The sequence below is a fragment of the Anolis carolinensis genome, chromosome 2, assembly GCF_035594765.1.
Source record: "Anolis carolinensis isolate JA03-04 chromosome 2, rAnoCar3.1.pri, whole genome shotgun sequence".
NCBI lineage: Eukaryota > Metazoa > Chordata > Lepidosauria > Squamata > Dactyloidae > Anolis > Anolis carolinensis.
In genome coordinates, this window is record NC_085842.1 from 211,374,116 (window position 1) to 211,392,776 (window position 18,661).

At 42.4% G+C, this 18,661-nt stretch overlaps 2 protein-coding genes across 9 annotated transcripts in view; one reads left to right on the forward strand and one right to left on the reverse strand.

Annotated features, from left to right (window-relative positions):
• LOC103277718 (lysozyme C) lies at positions 1-6,098 on the forward strand. The gene is made up of 4 exons (XM_062969392.1): positions 1-142; positions 1,106-1,264; positions 2,722-2,800; positions 6,089-6,098. Exons 1-4 carry the CDS (start codon positions 1-3, stop codon positions 6,096-6,098), a joined length of 390 nt encoding a protein of 129 aa, XP_062825462.1.
• Positions 6,099-14,817: 8,719 nt separating this feature from the next.
• The window catches only part of mbd1 (methyl-CpG binding domain protein 1), an 80,167-nt gene continuing 76,323 nt past the window's right edge, over positions 14,818-18,661 (reverse strand). For all 8 annotated transcript variants that reach the window (XM_062971660.1, XM_062971662.1, XM_062971661.1 and 5 more), the window contains 3 exons: positions 18,206-18,316; positions 17,314-17,433; positions 14,818-16,310 (listed from right to left, as the gene is read on the reverse strand). In XM_062971660.1, coding sequence (XP_062827730.1) covers positions 15,852-16,310; positions 17,314-17,433; positions 18,206-18,316 — 690 coding nt within the window. In that variant the 3' untranslated portion in view covers positions 14,818-15,851. The remainder of the gene's footprint in view (positions 16,311-17,313; positions 17,434-18,205; positions 18,317-18,661) is intronic.

The following is an 18,661-nucleotide window of genomic DNA, read 5'->3' on the forward strand; positions in this document are numbered from 1 at the left end:
ATGAAGGCTCCTCGTTTGGTTCTTCTCTTCCTCCTTGCTATAGTGGCCAGGAATAATGCCATCATTCTTGACAAATGTGACTTGACAGCCATCCTGTGGAATGTAGGCTTGGAAGGGTTTGAAGGGACCACAATAGCAGACTGTAAGTGCCTCTCTTTTGTTCTTCAAACTACAGGAAAGGAGATTCCACCTGAACATCAGGAAGAACTTCCTCACTGTGAGAGCTGTTCGACAGTGGAACTCTCTCCCCGGGGCCGTGGTGGAGGCTCCTTCCTTGGAGGCTTTTAAGCAGAGGCTGGATGGCCATCTGTCGGGGGTGCTTTGAATGCGATTTCCTGCTTCTTAGCAGGGGGTTGGACTAGATGGCCCATGTGGTCTCTTCCAACTCTACTATTCTATGATTCTATGATTCTATGATTCTATGATTCTCTTTGTGTCTCTACAGCAGAAGGCGAAAGGGTGTCCACAGCCTTCCTCCATCATCATTCCAGAAGACTGGAAAATGCTTGAGTTCTCCTGGATTGTGTCCTTTTTTCTCATTAATAACTCTTACTATCTCAACCACACTCTACAGTTGCTAGGCCACACATCTCCCACTTTTCATTTGCCTACTGCTGGAAGGTATTTAGCAAAATGGGTGGCTGGGGCTGACAACTTCAGGATTAGTCTTGGAAGTGGTTCTATGGGCTGATGCAACTCTTATTCAAACAGAAGGATCTGAGATGAGGAAAATGTGGGGTCCAGTGTATCACTTTTATCCAGTGAGTTTTCAATTGGCTAAAATTTGATGGATAGGAGTGAGTCAAGATTCAGTCTAACTAGGGGAAATGTTTGTGGGATTTTCTACTTGATAACTTTAGGGGCTGTGCATTTGACGAAGCTGAGCATGAATCGGGCGGCATCTACTGTTCTTGTCTCAAGCAGAAAACTGTTCTCCATATTTATAACACCCCATCTCTTTCAAACAATCAACATCCAATCAACAACCATATGCTTCTTAAACAGTATAGCTGCAATGGATACCAGGTGCAGCTTTGTGAATGGAAGTTCAAGGAATTATTTCTCTGTTTCCGGTGGATTTTCACCTGCTTTCTTCTACTTACAGGGATCTGTTTGGTGTTTCACACGAGTGGCTTTGACACAGCTGTCTATAATGTGGGCCCAAGGGCCACCAACCATGGCATCTTCTTACTCAGTTCAAGATGGTGGTGTAATGATTCCAAGACCCCATATCCACGCAACTACTGCAACATCAGTTGTGAAGGTAAGGAAACTTATTTTTACAAATGGGCTTTTTAAAATGAATAAGATATACTCCACACTGCAACACACATTTTTGTTTTTAAAGATAACAAGGGGACGTGATGGTGATGTTGCCCTCCCTTGGTTGTCAAAGGCTGGATAAAATGTATCGCTGCGTCAGCAGTTTTCTCAAAGATCTGTAATGGTTGTAAAAACAGCCAGCATGACTTTACACAGAGCTATCTGTTTCCTAACTGTCTGGATGTGTTTCAGACACTGACTCCAAAAAATATGATGATGGCTTTGAGAAAATATTTCCCTTAGCGACACCAAAAACATATAAAACATTTCTCTATTCTGTACCAAACATGCAGTGCAGTCCTCTATATGTGCAGGGGATCTGTTCCAAGATTTATCTGATACTTGAAACTGTGGATAATAGCATCTTCTAGATTTTGACTATACTTGGGCTGGAAGGATACAGTAGAATCTACCAGAGAACTTTGAGATGCTCGCAAATACTTCCAAGTAGGTAGATATTTTTCAGAGTGTGAATAAGTTAAACCATGGATATTGAATTATGGATAAGGGTTTCATACTATATTCTTTGTTCATGCTGCCCTTTTAATATATCAATTACAAATTTATTAATAAACAACTGAATTGTGTGATTTTTACTAACATTCTTTCAATATAATCACACTTCATTTTCCAGTTGTTAGCATGGACAAAACAATTACAAGCACATGAAAAAGTAAAATATTTGCCTCAAAACTGCTTCACTCAAACATACTTTTGCACTGGATTCCAGATAACATGCTCGAGTCTGGGGTAGTATGGAATATTCCTGTTTGAATTTCCAGTCAGGTAGTCATGCCTTCTTCCAGATTACCATTCTATTCCCGCTCTTTCATTTTTCTTTATTTTCTCTATCCAAAAGCTGTGATTAAAAAACATGTTTAGCTCTCACCCTGGACTTTCCACAGATATATATAAACCTTCCTTGCTTAGTTTCTCCATACCTCACAACCTCTGAGGATGCCTACCATAGATGTGGGTGAAACGTCAGGAGAGAATACTACTAGAACATGGCCATACAGCCCAGAAAACATACAACAACCCCATGTTCAGCTCTTATTGAGGTTTGATTTGATCACCACACATTTTATACCAACAAGGTTCTTAACTGGGAGATTCCCAAAAGGTTACTGGATGAAGATGTCAACTGAGTGAGGACCAAGGAAGTACACCTTTCCCAAGAAATATTTAGAGGAGCCCATTGGACCCCAAATCATTCGTATCTATGGGCCAGTAATTCACATTCTCTCACTCTAACACTAGAAGCCTCCTTCCACATTATTATAGGAAAACGGTATCTATTGCTCTTGGTCTCCCTTGATATGCCTCATACTCGCATTCCTCACAATTTCATCTGATTCTGTAACTCCCCCTGACTTCACCCTCTCTTCTGTTCCTCAGCTCTCCAAGATGATAGCATTGCTGATGACATCACCTGCGCTAAGAAAGTTGTAGAACAAAGCAAAGGCTTCAAAGCATGGTATACTATTTTTTATCCCTCTGTACAATAATCTGCCAGTTACATGGGGAAGAAGACGTGGCAAGGGATGTTACTTCTTTTGCAGGCTGCTTGTGTCTGGAAAGCGTCCAGAGGAGGGCGACTAAAATGATTAAGGGTCTGGAGAACAAGCCCTATGAGGAGCAGTTTAAAGAGCTTGGCATGTTTAGCCTGCAGAAGAGAAGGCTGAGAGGAGACATGATAGCCATGTACAAATACGTGAAGGGAAGTCATAGGGAGGAGGGAGCAAGCTTGTTTTCTGCTGCCCTGCAGACTAGGACACGGAACAATGGCTTCAAACTACAAGAAAGGAGATTCCACCTGAACATCAGGAAGAACTTCCTCACTGTGAGGGCTGTTCGGCAGTGGAACTCTCTCCCCCGGGCTGTGGTGGAGGCTCCTTCCTTGGAGGCTTTTAAGCAGAGGCTGGATGGCCATCTGTCAGGGGTGCTTTGAATGCGATTTCCTGCTTCTTGGCAGGGGGTTGGACTGGATGGCCCATGAGGTCTCTTCCAACTCTACTATTCTATGATTCTATGATTCTTATCTTTCTTAAAACGGGTAGCAAATTTTAAACTCCCTCAGTAGCCCATCAGTTGTGGTTGGCACCAAACTATTTCCAGATTTCTGTAACACACACAGAGAAAGAGGAAAGTAAAATGCTTCACCTTTTAGATCAGAGATCTCCCGAGTTTCTCTTTTGAGGATATAATTTAGTCAGACAAGGATGCTAAAAATTGGCAGTCCCCTTACGCAGAGACCACTTCTACCCCATGATGGAAATTCCAGGCAGGTTATGAAATTTCCACAAGAAAATGCCTATTTTACATTTTTTTTTAAGGAAATCTGAAAAAAACCCTCATTTTTTGGATATTTTTTCAAACTGTTTAAAGGCTTTTAGATTTTCAACAGCTGCACCCCCACTGCTGTGTCTTCTTCTTCTGGTGGTTTCTTCTTGCTTTTTACCTGCCTTGTTTTATTTTGTCTTATTTTCATCCATTGATTCATAATATTAGTTCTCTTGTTTTTATTTTGTTTCTTATCTGGAGAACTTTTGTTTGGTGCGATTTAAAGACTAGATGAAGGTTTTAAAAAACCTAATAACCCATATGATGAAACATTTCTGTGGTTCTCAACCTGTGGGTCCCCAGGTGTTTTGGCCTACAACTCCCAGAAATCCAAACCAGTTTACCAGCTGATAGGATTTCTGGGAGTTGAAGACCAAAACATCTGGAGACCCACAGGTTGAGGACCATTGTTCCAAATGTTGTTGAACTACAATTCCCATCCACCTTAGTAACATAGTACATGGTAAGGGATGCTGGAAGTTGCCATCCAACAACATCTAGAAATTCTCCTTAATAGATTCTGGCTTGCTTCCTTGTCTTTCCTATTTTGTGCCAATGATCAATTTCAAAAAATTCCTCTGAGTTAAACAGTGGTCGCTCCGTCACATCCTTTCTCCCTCTAGTAAAACAGGATAGCATAATAGGCAGAGCTTGGTAGTATGAGTACAAATAAGTTAGTATCATGACCTTTTGGAGATGTATGCTACCATATTCTCTCTCTCAGGCCACTTCCACACAGCTGAATGAAATCCCAGATTATCTGCTTTGAACTGGAATATATGGCAGTGTGGACTCAGATATCCCAGTTCAAAGCAGATAGAGGGATTTGCTGCCTTGATATTCTGGGTCATATGGCTGTGTGGAAGGGCTCTCAGTCTCAAAGGTGCTATAAAACACCTTTGCATACTCATATTTCAGAATAACAAGACAATATATTTGACTTCTACTCCCATCAAGTTTTAGTGAAACAGCTGTAAGAAATAAGAATTCTAAAATATTACAAGAAGGGAGAGGCACATCTCTTTATTGGTATAATTGGTTCTAGTTACCTTTCAATGTTACTTTAATGGAATTCATTGGTATTTTTGAGGGCGTTGTAATAAGAATAGTTAAGTTTTATGTCATTCTCTTATAAATTTAAGGTTTTCTTTTTATAAAAAATAGTGTGCAAATGAGTTACTTTTAACAAAGAATGACAATTTATAGCAAGGATTTCCTTCTGTGACTCCAGTTATAGTGGTGGTTCCCAACCAGTGGGCGGTGGCCCAGCAGTGGGCTGCGAAAACGAAACTCCAGTTGGCGAACCTCCTTCCTCTTTATTTATTTTATTTATTTTATTTCTGCTCCTTTCTGCAGAGCTGACCATTGCATTGGATAGACCACATCACTCTATATTATTAAATATGGTTTTCTGTGGGCAAGCAGATGACAACTACTGGATGGCATATGTTCTGTATCAGAAACTAGAGCTAATGTGGTCTATCCAATGCAATTTTCTGAATCAGCAGCCCAAATAACCAAACCGAATCTAAAGTTGACCAAAAACTGATTTGTGATCTCTGGTCAAAGTGGTCCCTGGTCAAAAAAAGGTTGGGAACTACTGAGTTATAGGAATGATCTCCTAGCAGACACTAATGGGGGGCAATCTACCACTGATATATATATATATATATATATATATATATATATATATATATATATATATATGTGTGTGTGTGTGTGTGTGTGTGTGTGTGTGTGTGTGTGTGTGAGAGAGAGAGAGAGAGAGAGTGGTAGATTGCCCCCCATTAGTGTCTGCTAGGAGATCATTCCTATAACTCAGTAGTTCCCAACCTTTTTTATATATGGAGCCCCGGTGGCAAAGTGCGTTAAAGCACTGAGCTGGAGACCGAAAGGTCCCAGGTTCAAACCCCGGGAGCGGCGTGAGCGGCCGCTGTTAGCTCCAGCTCCTGCCAACCTAGCAGTTCGAAAACATGCCAATGTGAGTAGATCAATAGGTACCGCTCCGGCAGGAAGGTAATGGCGCTCTATGCAGTCATGCCGGCCACATGACCTTGGAGATGTCTATGGACAACGCCGGCTCTTCGGCTTAGAAATGGAGATAAGCACCAACCCCCAGAGTTGGTCATGATTGGACTTAATGTCAGGGGAAACCTTTATCTTTACATTATATATATATCTATATCTATATATCTATATATCTATCTATATATATATATATATATATATATATATATATATATATATATATCTCCTTTAATAGTTTCTTGAGTATATGTTAAAGAGAAGAGGATAAAGGGGAAAAAACCTTTATACCACAAAACCTGATCCAAGTTGGAGCTGGGGATAAATGCACATCCTCCAGCTGTTCCAGTTTTTCGGGGACATTTTCAATTAATCTTCTGCCTTTACACTTTTTCAGCTGCTCTTAAAGTGTCTGTTTCTCTTCTTTGCACTTTCCACCTTTGTCCTAAGATTACTTCAAACTGAGCTTCCTTTGAATTACTGCAAACTGAGTTCAAGGCACAAAAGTAGATTGAAGCAAGTACGGTAGGACTAAGGACAAAGAGAAAGAAACCAGGACATTGCAAAAGCAGCTGAAAAGTAGTATGAGAGAGGAGTAACTGGAATCATCTTTGCCAGACTGGGAGAGTTGAGGATATGCTTTGAGTTCTTCAACCTGGTGGTCTTAAATTCAACTTGTCACTTCTTTTTCCTGAGTACCTCTATTTAAAAAAATATCTGCAGGGCATGGCAGACACCAGTCAAGCAAAACACGAACCTCTTTATAATAGAAATCCATACATATTGAATGTAGCTGGTACAAATGAAGAAGATTATTGTTGGGGGTTTTCACACATCTTTGAAGAACTTTTTCAAAAATTTGCAATTTTTTTTGAAGTTTGGAAAATCGTAGCAAGGAAAACCAACAGATTTTTCCTGTCCCTAATTAGTAGAAAACATAAATAGTAACAGATTTAGAAAACGCATTCAACTCCTCACTTATAGTATTTCACTTGAGGAATAGCACATAAAATTTGGGAGCTTTGTTTTCATATAGCATAATTAATATTATTACCTTTTTTGCTAAGCATTTATTTAGCTGAATGGCCTATGATATTTTGATCAAGGATTTGTCATTATAGGCGAGCCTGGGAGAGAAATTGCAAGGGACAAGATCTGACACAATACATTGCTGGCTGTGAGTTTGAAGAATTCCCAATTGGGGAAGGCCCAGAAAAAATGCCTGCACCTGACCAGAAGCAAAATGCTACACTCCCAGAAGTAGATCTTAAAAATGGCACCCTTCCAGACATGGGTCCTTCTCAACCTACTGTCCCTGTCAAGGAGCTCCTTCAAGTCACATTGCCAGCTGAGGGTCCTCCAAAACCTACCATCGCAATCAAGGGGCCTCCTGAAACCACGCAATCTTTCAAGGGGCTAGCAAAGTCCACAATTTCTATCAAGGAGCCACCCAAAGTCAAAGAACCAGCCAAAGGACCTCCAAAACAAACTGTCTCAATCATGGAGTCAACAGAAGCTATGCTAACTATCCAGGGTCCCACAAAACCCACTGTTTTAATCAAAGAGCCTCCTGAACCTACACCACCAATTCGAGGTCCAATCAAGGAGCTGCCCAAACCAACAACATCTGCCCAAGGTCCTCCAAAACTTACTATCTCAATCAAGGAGCCTCCCGAAGCCATGATGCCAGCAGGGAGAACTCCAAAACCTGATGAATCAATCCAGGAAACACCTGAAGTCATGCTACCTGCCCAGAGTCCTCCCACACCTACTATCTCAATCAAGGTGCTTGTTGAAACTATGGCATCAACCAAGGGTCTACCAAAGACTACTCTTTCAATCAAGGAGCTACCCAAACCCACACTAACAGTCCAGCGTCCTACTATTACAGTCAAGGAGGCACCTGAAGCCACACTACCAGATGAGACATGTCCAAAACCTACCATTTTGATCAAGGAACCAACAGGTGAGAGTCCCTCAAAACTTACTATCTTGAACAAGGAGCCACCTGGCGCCATGTCACCATCAGAGAGTCCTCCAAAAACTACCATCTCAATCAAAGATGCACCTGAAGTAATGCCAACAGTTGAGAGTGCGTCAAAAGCAACCAACTCAATGAGGGAGTCACCTGAGGCCATGCCACCAAAACCTCCTGTTTCAAACAAGGAGCCACCTCGATTAATTCCACCAAAACCTACTATCTCAATCCCACCAGCTGAGAGTCCTCCAACCCCTATTGTCCCAATCAAGGAGCCACTTGAAGGAATGCCACCAGTAGAGAGTCCTCCAAAACCTACTATTTCAATCAAAGAACCACCTGAAGGCATGCCACCAGCAGAGAGTCCTCCAAAATCTACCGACTCAGTTAAAGAGCCATCTGAAAGCATGCCACCAGCACAGAGTCCTCCAAAACCTACCGTCTCAATCCAGGAGCCACCTGAAGGCATGCCACCCGCAGAGAGTTTTCCAAAACCTACCATCTCAATCAAAGAGCCACCTGAAGGCATACCGCCAGCAGAGAGTCCTCCAAAACCTACTATCTCAATCATAGAACCACCTAAAGGCATGCCGCCTGCAGACATTCCTCCAAAACCTACTATCTCAATCATAGAACCACCTAAAGACATGCCGCTAGCAGACATTCCTCCAAAACCTACTATCTCAATCGAAGAGCCACCTGACGGCATGCCGCCAGCACAGAGTCCTGCAAAACCTACTATCTCAAGCATAGAACCACCTAAAGGCATGCCGCCTGCAGACATTCCTCCAAAACCTACTATCTCAATCATAGAACCACCTAAAGGCATGCCGCCAGCAGACATTCCTCCAAAACCTACTATCTCAATCATAGAGCCACCTAAAGGCATGCCGCCAGCAGACATTCCTCCAAAACCTACTATCTCAATCATAGAGCCACCTAAAGGCATGCCGCTAGCAGACATTCCTCCAAAACCTACTATCTCAATCATAGAGCCACCTAAAGACCTGCTGCCAGGAGACAGTCTTCCAAAACCTACTATCTCAATCATAGAACCACCTAAAGGCTTGCCGCCGGCAGACATTCCTCCAAAACCTACTATCGCAATTATAGAGACACCTGAAGGCATGCCGCCAGCAGACATTCCTCCAAAACCTACTATCTCAATCATAGAGCCACCTAAAGGCATGCCGCCAGGAGACAGTCCTCCAAAACCTACTATCTCAATTATAGAGCCACCTGAAGGCATGCCGCCAGCAGACATTCCTCCAAAACCTACTATCTCAATCATAGAGCCACATAAAGGCATGCCGCCAGGAGACAGGTCTCCAAAGCCTACTATCTCAATTATAGAGCCACCTGAAGGCATGCCGCTAGCAGATAATCCTCCAAAACCTACTATCTCAATCAAAGAACCACCTGAAGGCATGCCACCAGCAGACATTCCTCCAAAACCTACTATCTCAATTATAGAGCCACCTGAAGGCATGCCGCCAGCAGACATTCCTCCAAAACCTACTATCTCAATCATAGAGCCACCTAAAGACCTGCCGCCAGGAGACAGTCCTCCAAAACCTACTATCTCAATCATAGAACCACCTAAAGGCTTGCCGCCAGCAGACATTCCTCCAAAACCTACTATCGCAATTATAGAGACACCTGAAGGCATGCCGCCAGCAGACATTCCTCCAGAACCTACTATCTCAATCATAGAGCCACCTAAAGGTATGCCGCCAGCAGACATTCCTCCAAAACGTACTATCTCAATTATAGAGCCACCTGAAGGCATGCCGCCAGCAGACATTCCTCCAAAACCTACTATCTCAATCATAGAGCCACCTAAAGGCATGCCGCCAGGAGACAGGTCTCCAAAGCCTACTATCTCAATCAAAGAACCACCTGAAGGCATGCCGCCAGCAGAGAGTCCTCCAGAACCTACTATCTCAATCATAGAGCCACCTAAAGACCTGCCGCCAGGAGACAGTCCTCCAAAACCTACTATCTCAATCATAGAGCCACCTAAAGGCATGCCGCCAGCAGACATTCCTCCAAAACCTACTATCTCAATTATAGAGCCACCTGAAGGCATGCCGCTAGCAGATAATCCTCCATTACCTACTATCTCAATCAAAGAACCACCTGAAGGCATGCTGCCAGCAGACATTCCTCCAAAACCTACTATCTCGATCATAGAGCCACCTAAAGGCATTCCGCCAGCAGACATTCCTCCAAAACCTACTATCTCAATTATAGAGCCACCTGAAGGCATGCCGCCAGCGCAGAGGCCTCCAAAACCTACTATCTCAATCATAGAGCCACCTAAAGGCATGCCGCCAGCAGACATTCCTCCAAAACCTACTATCTCAATCATAGAGCCACCTAAAGGCATGCCGCCAGCAGACATTCCTCCAAAACCTACTATCTCAATCATAGAGCCACCTGAAGGCATGCCGCCAGCAGACATTCCTCCAAAACCTACTATCTCAATCATAGAGCCACCTAAAGGCATGCCGCCAGCAGACATTCCTCCAAAACCTACTATCTCAATCATAGAGCCACCTGAAGGCATGCCGCCAGCAGAGAGTCCTCCAAAACCTACTATCTCAATCATAGAACCACCTAAAGGCATGCTGCCAGCAGAGTCTCCCTAAAAGTACTGTCTCAACCCAGGAACCACCTGAAGGCATGCCACCCACCGAGTCCTCCAAAACGTAGCATACCAATAAAGCAGTCACCAAATTCTACTTCCTCTGAAAATGGTTACCCCAAACCCACTGTCTCATGATTAAATGTTAATGAAAACTTACCCCCTGAGGAAAATGTCTTCCAAAACTATTACCCGTATATACTCGAGTATAGGCCGACCCAAATATAAGCCAAGGCACCTAATTTTACCACAAAAAACTGGGAAAACTTATTGATTCGAGTATAAGCCAAGGGTGGGAAATGCAGCAGCTACTGGTAACTTTCAAAAATAAAATTTTCTCTGCCTCTTTCCTTCCTTCCTTCCTGAGTGCTTGCTTTGCTTTGCTTCCTCTTTATCCATCCTGGGCCCGGTGCTGTACAACATCTTTATTTTTCTTTACTTAGATGAAGAGTTAGAAGACATGATCATCAAGTTTGCAGACGGGAGGGGTAGCTAATACTCCAGAAGACAGGAGCAAATTCAAAATGATCTTAACAGATTAGAGAGATGGGCCAAAACCAACAAAAGGAAGTTCAATAGGGACAAATGCAATATACTCCACTTAGGGAGAAAAAAATGAAGTGGATTATTAGAGGCTGGGTTGCCACTTTTTGGGGCTTTTACTGTGGTGTTTTTGCATGAAAGCAGGAGGGGGGGTGGACTACATGGCCTTTGGGGGTCTCTTCCTACATCATCATCATCATCATCATCATCATACCTTGGGGTTGCCACTTTTGTGAGCTTTTATTGTGCTTTTCCTGCATGGGAGCAGGAGGGGGGGGGTTGGACTACATGGCCTTTGGGGGCCTCTTCCTACATCATTACCATATTATTGTATGACATAGCAAACAAGATAGATATGCTGGATTTTGTATCACAAAATCACAAGTTGAACACTTCTCAAGTGTCTAGGACTGTGTAATGTATTTTCGGATGATGCGCGCAGATCCCAGCAGGGTGACCTTTTGCAGTTGGCAGATCGTAATTTTGTCAATGTCTATTGTTTCCAAATGCCGGCTGAGATGTCTTGGCACGGCACCCAATGTGCCGATCACCACCGGGACCACCTGTACTGGTTTCTGCCAGAGTCTTTGAAGTTCAATCTTGAGGTCCTGATAGCGGCTGAGTTTTTCCTGTCGTTTTTCGTCAATGCGACTGTCACCTGGGATGGCAACATCAATGATCCAAACCTTTTTCATTTCCACAACTGTGGTGTCTGGTGTGTTGTGTTCCAGAACTTTGTCACTCTGGATTCGGAAGTCCCACAGTAGCTTTGCGTCCTCATTTTCCAATATTTTTGCAGGTTTGTGATCCCAGCAGTTCTTTGCTGCTGGGAGGTGGTACTTGAGGCATAAGTTCCAATGAATCATTTGGGCCACATAGTTGTGCCTCTGTTTATAGTCTGTCTGTGTGATTTTCTTACAGCAGCTGAGGATATGATCATTGATTTCGTCGGTTTCCTTGCACAGTCTGCATTTTGGGTCATCAGCTGATTTTTCGATCTTGGCCTTAATTGCATTTGTCCTGATGGCTTGCTCCTGGGCTGCAAGGATCAGGCCTTCTGTCTCCTTCTTCAGTGTCCCATTCGTGAGCCATAGCCAGGTCTTCTTCTTCTGATTATTATTATTATTATTATTATTATTATTATTATCATTATTATTATTATTATTATTATAGGCTGGGTTGCCACTTTGGGGAGCTTTTATTGTGGTTTTCCTGCATGGGAGCAGGAGGGGGTTGGACTTTGGGGGTCTCTTCCTACTCTCTTCTTACCTCTGTGGAGCATGCCGTCTCTTGAAATCCACAAGCATGTGGACAATTTCAACAGAAAGGAGGAAATCATGAAAATGATCAAGATCTGCCTACCAGTATTTTAAAAAACTCTAAAATCAGAATAGTAAATAAAGAGCAAGACTCAAAGCAGGGAATTCCAGACAAGAATCAATCAGTAAGTGGGGTTTATATATCTGTGGAATGTTCAGGGTGGGGAAAGAACTCTTGTCTGCTTGAGGTAAGTGTGAATGTTGCAATTGGCCACCTTGATTAGCATTGAATGGGCTTACAACGTCAAGGCCTGGCTTTTTTCTGCCTGAGGGAATCCTTTGTTGGGAGGTGTTAGCATCATGCTTGCCAGAGATGGGTATTATAAAGCCTAAACATTTACTGTTATGAATCCATTATCACATCTGCTCCTACTGATAAAAATGTTTTCTTATCAAGAGGAACAGAAAACAAAGAATATATATGCTCCTAATTGATAGAGAAATCCCATATTGTGTAACATTACTATAAAAACTTGTTGAAGGATGCAATATGCCACCTCTTCAATTAAAACAAAGGAATGCCTCTCACTGACCCAATATGAGCAAATATTTTCAGTACTTGGAGTACTTATTTTATAAAATAACATGTTGGTTGGTACTACCTTGTTTTTATATTTACTATTTCTAAGTAACAAATGGTGTAATGTCTAAACATATTGTCCAAACTCATATGTAAGTCTAGAAGTATTAGTCAAAAATTAACCCAAAACACCTGGGTCTACTTATTCATGGGTAAATTCTTATCAAAAGAGGAAACGTGTTGTCGAAGGCTTTCATGGGCAGAATCACTAGGTTGCTGTGAGTTTTCTGGGCTGTATGGTCATGTTCCAGAAGCATTCTCTCCTGACATTTCACCCACATCTATAGCAAGCATCCACAGACGTTGTGAGGTCTGTTGGAAACTAGGCAAGTGGGGTTTATACATCTATGGAATGCCCAGGGTGGGAGAAGTACCTCGAAAATAACATTTGGTTAAAGGTAAACTGTAATAATTGAAACACACATGCACAATATATTAACATTAATAGTAGTCTTGCTGAAATGGATTAAAGTTTTTTCATGTTTTATGTTTTGATTTGGGTTTTTTTTTAAGTAATCAGTAATGTATTCTTTTAGCACACGATTGCAAACTCTGGAAATATTATTAATAACAACAATGACTCTCAAATAAACTTGCAAACTTTTGTTTTTCACGTGTATGCAAACAAGTAAAGTATTGTGGCAGAGAAATGTTATTGTAGATATACTCATGCTCCCATTTCATGGATAAACCTCCAAGGGAACTTATGTGAACATGTTTCAAATGTTGTAAACTACCTTGGATTCAATGCTGGAAGAAGAGCAGGATAACATAGGGATGATAGAATGAGACCCTAAGGTCATCCACTGCCTTCTTTGGGTTTTGCAAATGTGGGGTTGTGGCTTCCTTGATTGAATCAATACATTTATAATGTGGCCTCCTATTTTTTCCTGCTGCCTTCCACTTTACCAACAATTATCAACTTTTCCAGTGAGTCACATCATGTCATATGTCCAAAGTGAGATAGCCTCCGTTTAATCATCTTGTGAGAGTTTCAGGCCCATTTTGTTCTAAGTTATATGCATTTTTCGTTTTTGCAGTCCTAGACTTACAAAATTCTTTAGCATTTTAAAATTAATAATGGCTACATTTGCCTTTCCCCCGTTGTCTGTTGCTGCCTTCTGTCCCACTGCAATCCCATGCTGATTTTCTTGCTTGGCCGCTTGGATTTTAGAAAACTCCAGCATGGGAATCTGCTTACCATGCCTTCCAAATAAACTTTGGCTCCATCGAGTGGTAGATTTATGGAATAGGTCTTTGCTACGATTTTGAACTTCCACTTCAAGCCATTTATTTTTCAAGGCAGAACTGACAAAACCACCCATGATATCTCTTACCTGAAAAACCCTGCGAAATTCATGGGATCGCCATATGTTGACACAAACTTGAAGGCACACCACATACTTCAGATCAGGGGCTTTCACAGACGGAACCACTCGAGTGTTATGTGGTTTCCGGGCTGTGTTCTAGCAGCATTTTCTCCTGATGCTTCGCCTGCATCTGTGACTGGCATCCTCAGATGATCAGATGCCAGCCACAGATGCAGATGAAACATCAGGAGAAAATGTTACAAGAACATGGCCATACAGCCCGGAAAACGCACAACACTCCACAGACTGCAATATTTCACAGGTGAAAACTGGGACACATGAAGGCATGCAACCTCAGAGTGTAGTCAAGTTGGCAGAAACTATTACTGTTGGAGGAAATATACACTAGGAGAGGCTGCATCAATTTCCTTTTGTCCTAGCCTACTACAAAAGGGCAAGACTCCACATACATCCTCCTCTCCCTCCTGCAGAGTTAACTGAGTGGAAATTACTTTGGCATTTTGAATGGACTTTGCAGAAATTGTAACAAATCAGGAGAAAGGGATAAAGTGGGAGGAAGAAAGGAAAATGTGACATCTTTTTTAAAAAGCTGAAAAAGAGGGACAACAGAAGTTTAATTAGGATTGGCCTGCTAAATCAAGACTGTTGGAGAGTATGCAAGTTTTGTATAGTATTCCTCTGTGAGAGTTGGAAAGACTAACTGGAAGAAATAGACAGAAACCAAAACAGACCTTGCTCATTGAAATTTTAATACATTAAAAAAATAGAGACCAGTTCTGTTTTAATAATTATTTGAGAAATAAGCTAACACTTTCCCTCTGAGAGGGAAAAGGGAGGAAGGGGAGGAAAAGGTGATTGTGAGAGGAGTGAAGGAAAGGCTCAGGGGCACTAAATGCTTGCTGCTGCCACCGGTCACACAGAAGACTCAAGTTAGCAAGTGACATACAGCTATGGCTTCTGTTGAACTTCCCTGAACAGGACATGCTGGAATGTCACAGGATATACAATGATGCCAGTTGGCCATCTCCCCCCATAAGCAACATTCATCCCATCTTCCTCGCTCCCCAAAATTTCCTGGTCCTTAAACGGAATTAACCATACAAACTCAGCAACCCCGAAGAAACAGAAAATACAAGCCCAAGGCAAACAATTCAAGTGGTAAATGAATTCTGGGGAAGGAAGAGGCAAAGTCTCTACCAGCAGAAGGACATCCATCTCTTACAATCCATCCTTTCCATGCCTGGCACCTATAACCGCAGTCCTCAAAATGGCCAGAACAATGCTAAAGTTTGACAGGGTGGTCCAAGCAAGTGTAAGCGACAGAGAGAGAGGCCTGCCCCAATGCATCAGCTGCCTTCCACACTCCTACTGTATTGACATGTAATATGACTTTGCCAAGGCTTAGAAGTGCTGACAATGAACTCTAACTGTTGAGAAGTGTCATGGTACACAATGCAACAAGTGACGAGCAAATGGCTGAAGCAAGACAGGCATCCAGTCTTTGAAAAAAAGCTTTTCGCTCCATGTCAACATAAAGAAGCAGAGCTTACCAAGAGTGAATGAGTGAAAGGAAGACAAAAGACAGTAAGAGAATATTATTTTCTGTGGCAAGCTATTGAACAACAAGAAGAAGAAAAAAATAAAGCTATTTACGGCAAGGAACAATCCTTCTAGATACCCAAGCCTTTTCCAGTGTTAAAACAAAACTTTCCAGTGTCCAACAGGGCCAAGTCACAGGGCTCCAAATCCCACCACTTGGTTCTCAGCAGGCACTGCTCCCTGATGGCCAAGGGTTGAGCCGGCACTGAGGGCAGCAGCCTGAGTACACAAGAACATCACAGGCCTCAGACCGTTCGCCAGCGTGCCAGCCTGCTGGCCAGCCTGAGCACAGTCGATAGGCCTCCAGGTCACAGATAAGTTCCACCACCTCATCCACGGTGGTGAGGCGGGCAGGGTGGCTGGCATAGAGTTCATGCTCGGGGGGTACAGGCAAGTTTCCCACCACCACTTGAAAGTAGAGGCCCGGGCGGATGTAGATGATGGCTGCTGACATGGTGGAGTGTTTTGATCGCTGTACAAGCCGCAGGTTGGGACCAAGTGGAGGCAGCGCCTCCCAGTGAGCAGGGAGAGGAATCTCATTCAGCTCAGATAAGAACTCACGCAGGACATTGTCCAACTGGGCAAGAGGTTGCATGCCACCCAGGCTGTAGATCTCCATTATCTAAGGGAGAAGAAACAAAATGATGCTAGCATTAATGCCCTCCCTTTTACCCTTCATATCATGCTAACAATATGGCCAGCATGAATCATAGAATCATAGAATAGTAGAGTTGGAAGAGACCTCATGGGCCATCCAGTCCAATCCCCTGTCAAGAAGCAGGAAATCGCAGTCAAAGCACCCGCAACAGATGGCCATGACCTGAGAAGTGCTGTTTAAAATGTTCCCTCTTTTGCTATCTGGCTCAAAAGGTGGACTATGAAGGGAAAAGGAGGCAGACACAGTTGTGTCCCATCAGTCAGGGAAATATACAGTTGGAGAGCATGGAAGAGGGTTTTCTCTGCTGGGCATCCCAGTTATTGACTACCCTCCTCCTAAGTTTCCAACTTTTTTATGATTGGATTTATTTAATACTATTTTTAAAAATGTTTTTGTATTTGTTGCTAAAAAAACTTGGATTCATGGTGGACAAAAGCATATTTAGAATAATAAAATAATCAATCCACCTAATCTGATATTATGCTTTTGTAGATAGACTGACTTCTATGGTGCTTACAAGGGCATTACACCAACCAACCAAAAAATAATGGCTGAGATCTTGGGGGGGGGGGGGGGTGCTCCTGATGCTGCATCTTAGTAGTGAGGAGGGAGAGAAAAGTAGATTCAGATCATTAAAAAGCAACTGGTCCCAGCTTTGGTGTGCATGTGAAGAAATGAGATTCTCCTCTCAAATTGAGTGCACTCACCTTTTCCTTCCCTTAATAGCCTAGAGCAGCCAGATCTTCATGTTTGAATTGCCTCCCCATTCCTCCCCTTCCCTCTGATAAGAAGAAGCAGTAGAGGGCCCCTCTGAGAACTTGATAACTGCTGGAAGTGTGAAATTTTTGGACAGAGGAAAAAGCAAGAAAATAGCTCTCTGTGTCTCATCCAAAAAGAGATTTATGCATACATAACTCACTTACTGGATGCTGACCAATATCAGCAAAACATCAGCTTTACAACTCACCACTGGGGGTCGTATTTGCTGTAGCTGCTCCACTTCATCATCATCTTCATCATCCAGAACCACCACTTCTGTGACTTGTGTTCCCTGCGGTCGCTTAAACTGGGGGAGACCAGCTGATACCTGCAATGGCAAAAAGATTAGGCACAAGTTTGGTAGGAGGAAGAAAAAGAGTCAGGGAAGAGGTTTCAGAGAAATATGCAATTCATCAGAGCCTGAATATGATGGGTTTGTGATGGTGTAAACTTCTCCTTTGGTCAGACTTTTCCACAGCATATTGAACATTTCAGCATATTGAGCATATTGAGCATTTACACTTATATCAAAATCACTCCAATTGTGAAGCTTGCTTCCAAAAGATCCCAAATTAAAAAAAAATGCAAAATGAGTTGTAGATGGCAGCACATTGTTGACTTGGAGCATTAAGTACAGATCAAAACTATCACTTCGTTACAGGGCTTGGAAAACTGCATGTAATAGCAAAATAATACATATCTTCAGCACGTTTTTTCCTGTACAATTTGTTCCAATGGATTTTGAAAACAAGCTCAACGATTAGTTTCCAGGCAAAGTGTTGGTTATTAGCATTAAAGCCCAACATGGTTTGGGTCCAGGTCACATGCAGGATCACCTTCTCCCATATAGTTCACCCCATACATTAAGGTCATCGGGAGACATTTACTTCAATCTAGCTACAGGCTACATGGCAGGGGAATCGGACTAGGTGGCCCTTGTGGTCTTTTCCAGCACTAAGAATCTATGAAACACACACACATATTAACATTTCAATCTTGTTTTTAAGAAAAAGCAGTCCTTTTCTAAGAAGAGGCATTCAAGAAGCAGAAGAAACAGGACCAATAAGAGAATGAAAGATCTGCCTTGATTTGTAGCTTACCGGAGAGTCATTGGATGGCTGACGGTCTCCACCTGGTTCTACATGTTCCTGTTTGATTTTGGGAGAGGTGGCAATGAGAAGATTGACAGCAGGTAATCTAGTGTCTGATTCCTATGGAGACAAGGAACTTCTTTAGATCCCTTAGATGCTTCCTGGCGTGCACATGATGAACCACTTTTCCTTTTGCTCCAGTCCAATTGGGAAATATTAGTTATATTTTTTTCTGACATTTACATGCTGTTCTTTCATTTTGCTAAAAAAAATCCAAACTGAGTCACAATCAAAACATAACCATAATTAAATGGATAGAAAGGTTAAAGCAACACAAGCAATACATTGCATAATGCCTTTTCATTGAAAACAAAGTGTAACTGATAAACCTAATGATGACAGAAAGAAGAGGAAAATGCCTAAACAGACCAATCTTTGGTTAACAGTTTTTCTGATAATAAGTTT

Bases quoted from the DNA above. Each gene is read 5' to 3' on its own strand.
- LOC103277718 (XM_062969392.1), top strand. From the start codon at position 1: ATGAAGGCTCCTCGTTTGGTTCTTCTCTTCCTCCTTGCTATAGTGGCC. The intron at 143-1,105 runs GTAAGTGCCTCT...TTCTACTTACAG, and splicing joins AGGGACCACAATAGCAGACT to GGATCTGTTTGGTGTTTCAC. The intron at 1,265-2,721 runs GTAAGGAAACTT...TCTGTTCCTCAG, and splicing joins CTGCAACATCAGTTGTGAAG to CTCTCCAAGATGATAGCATT.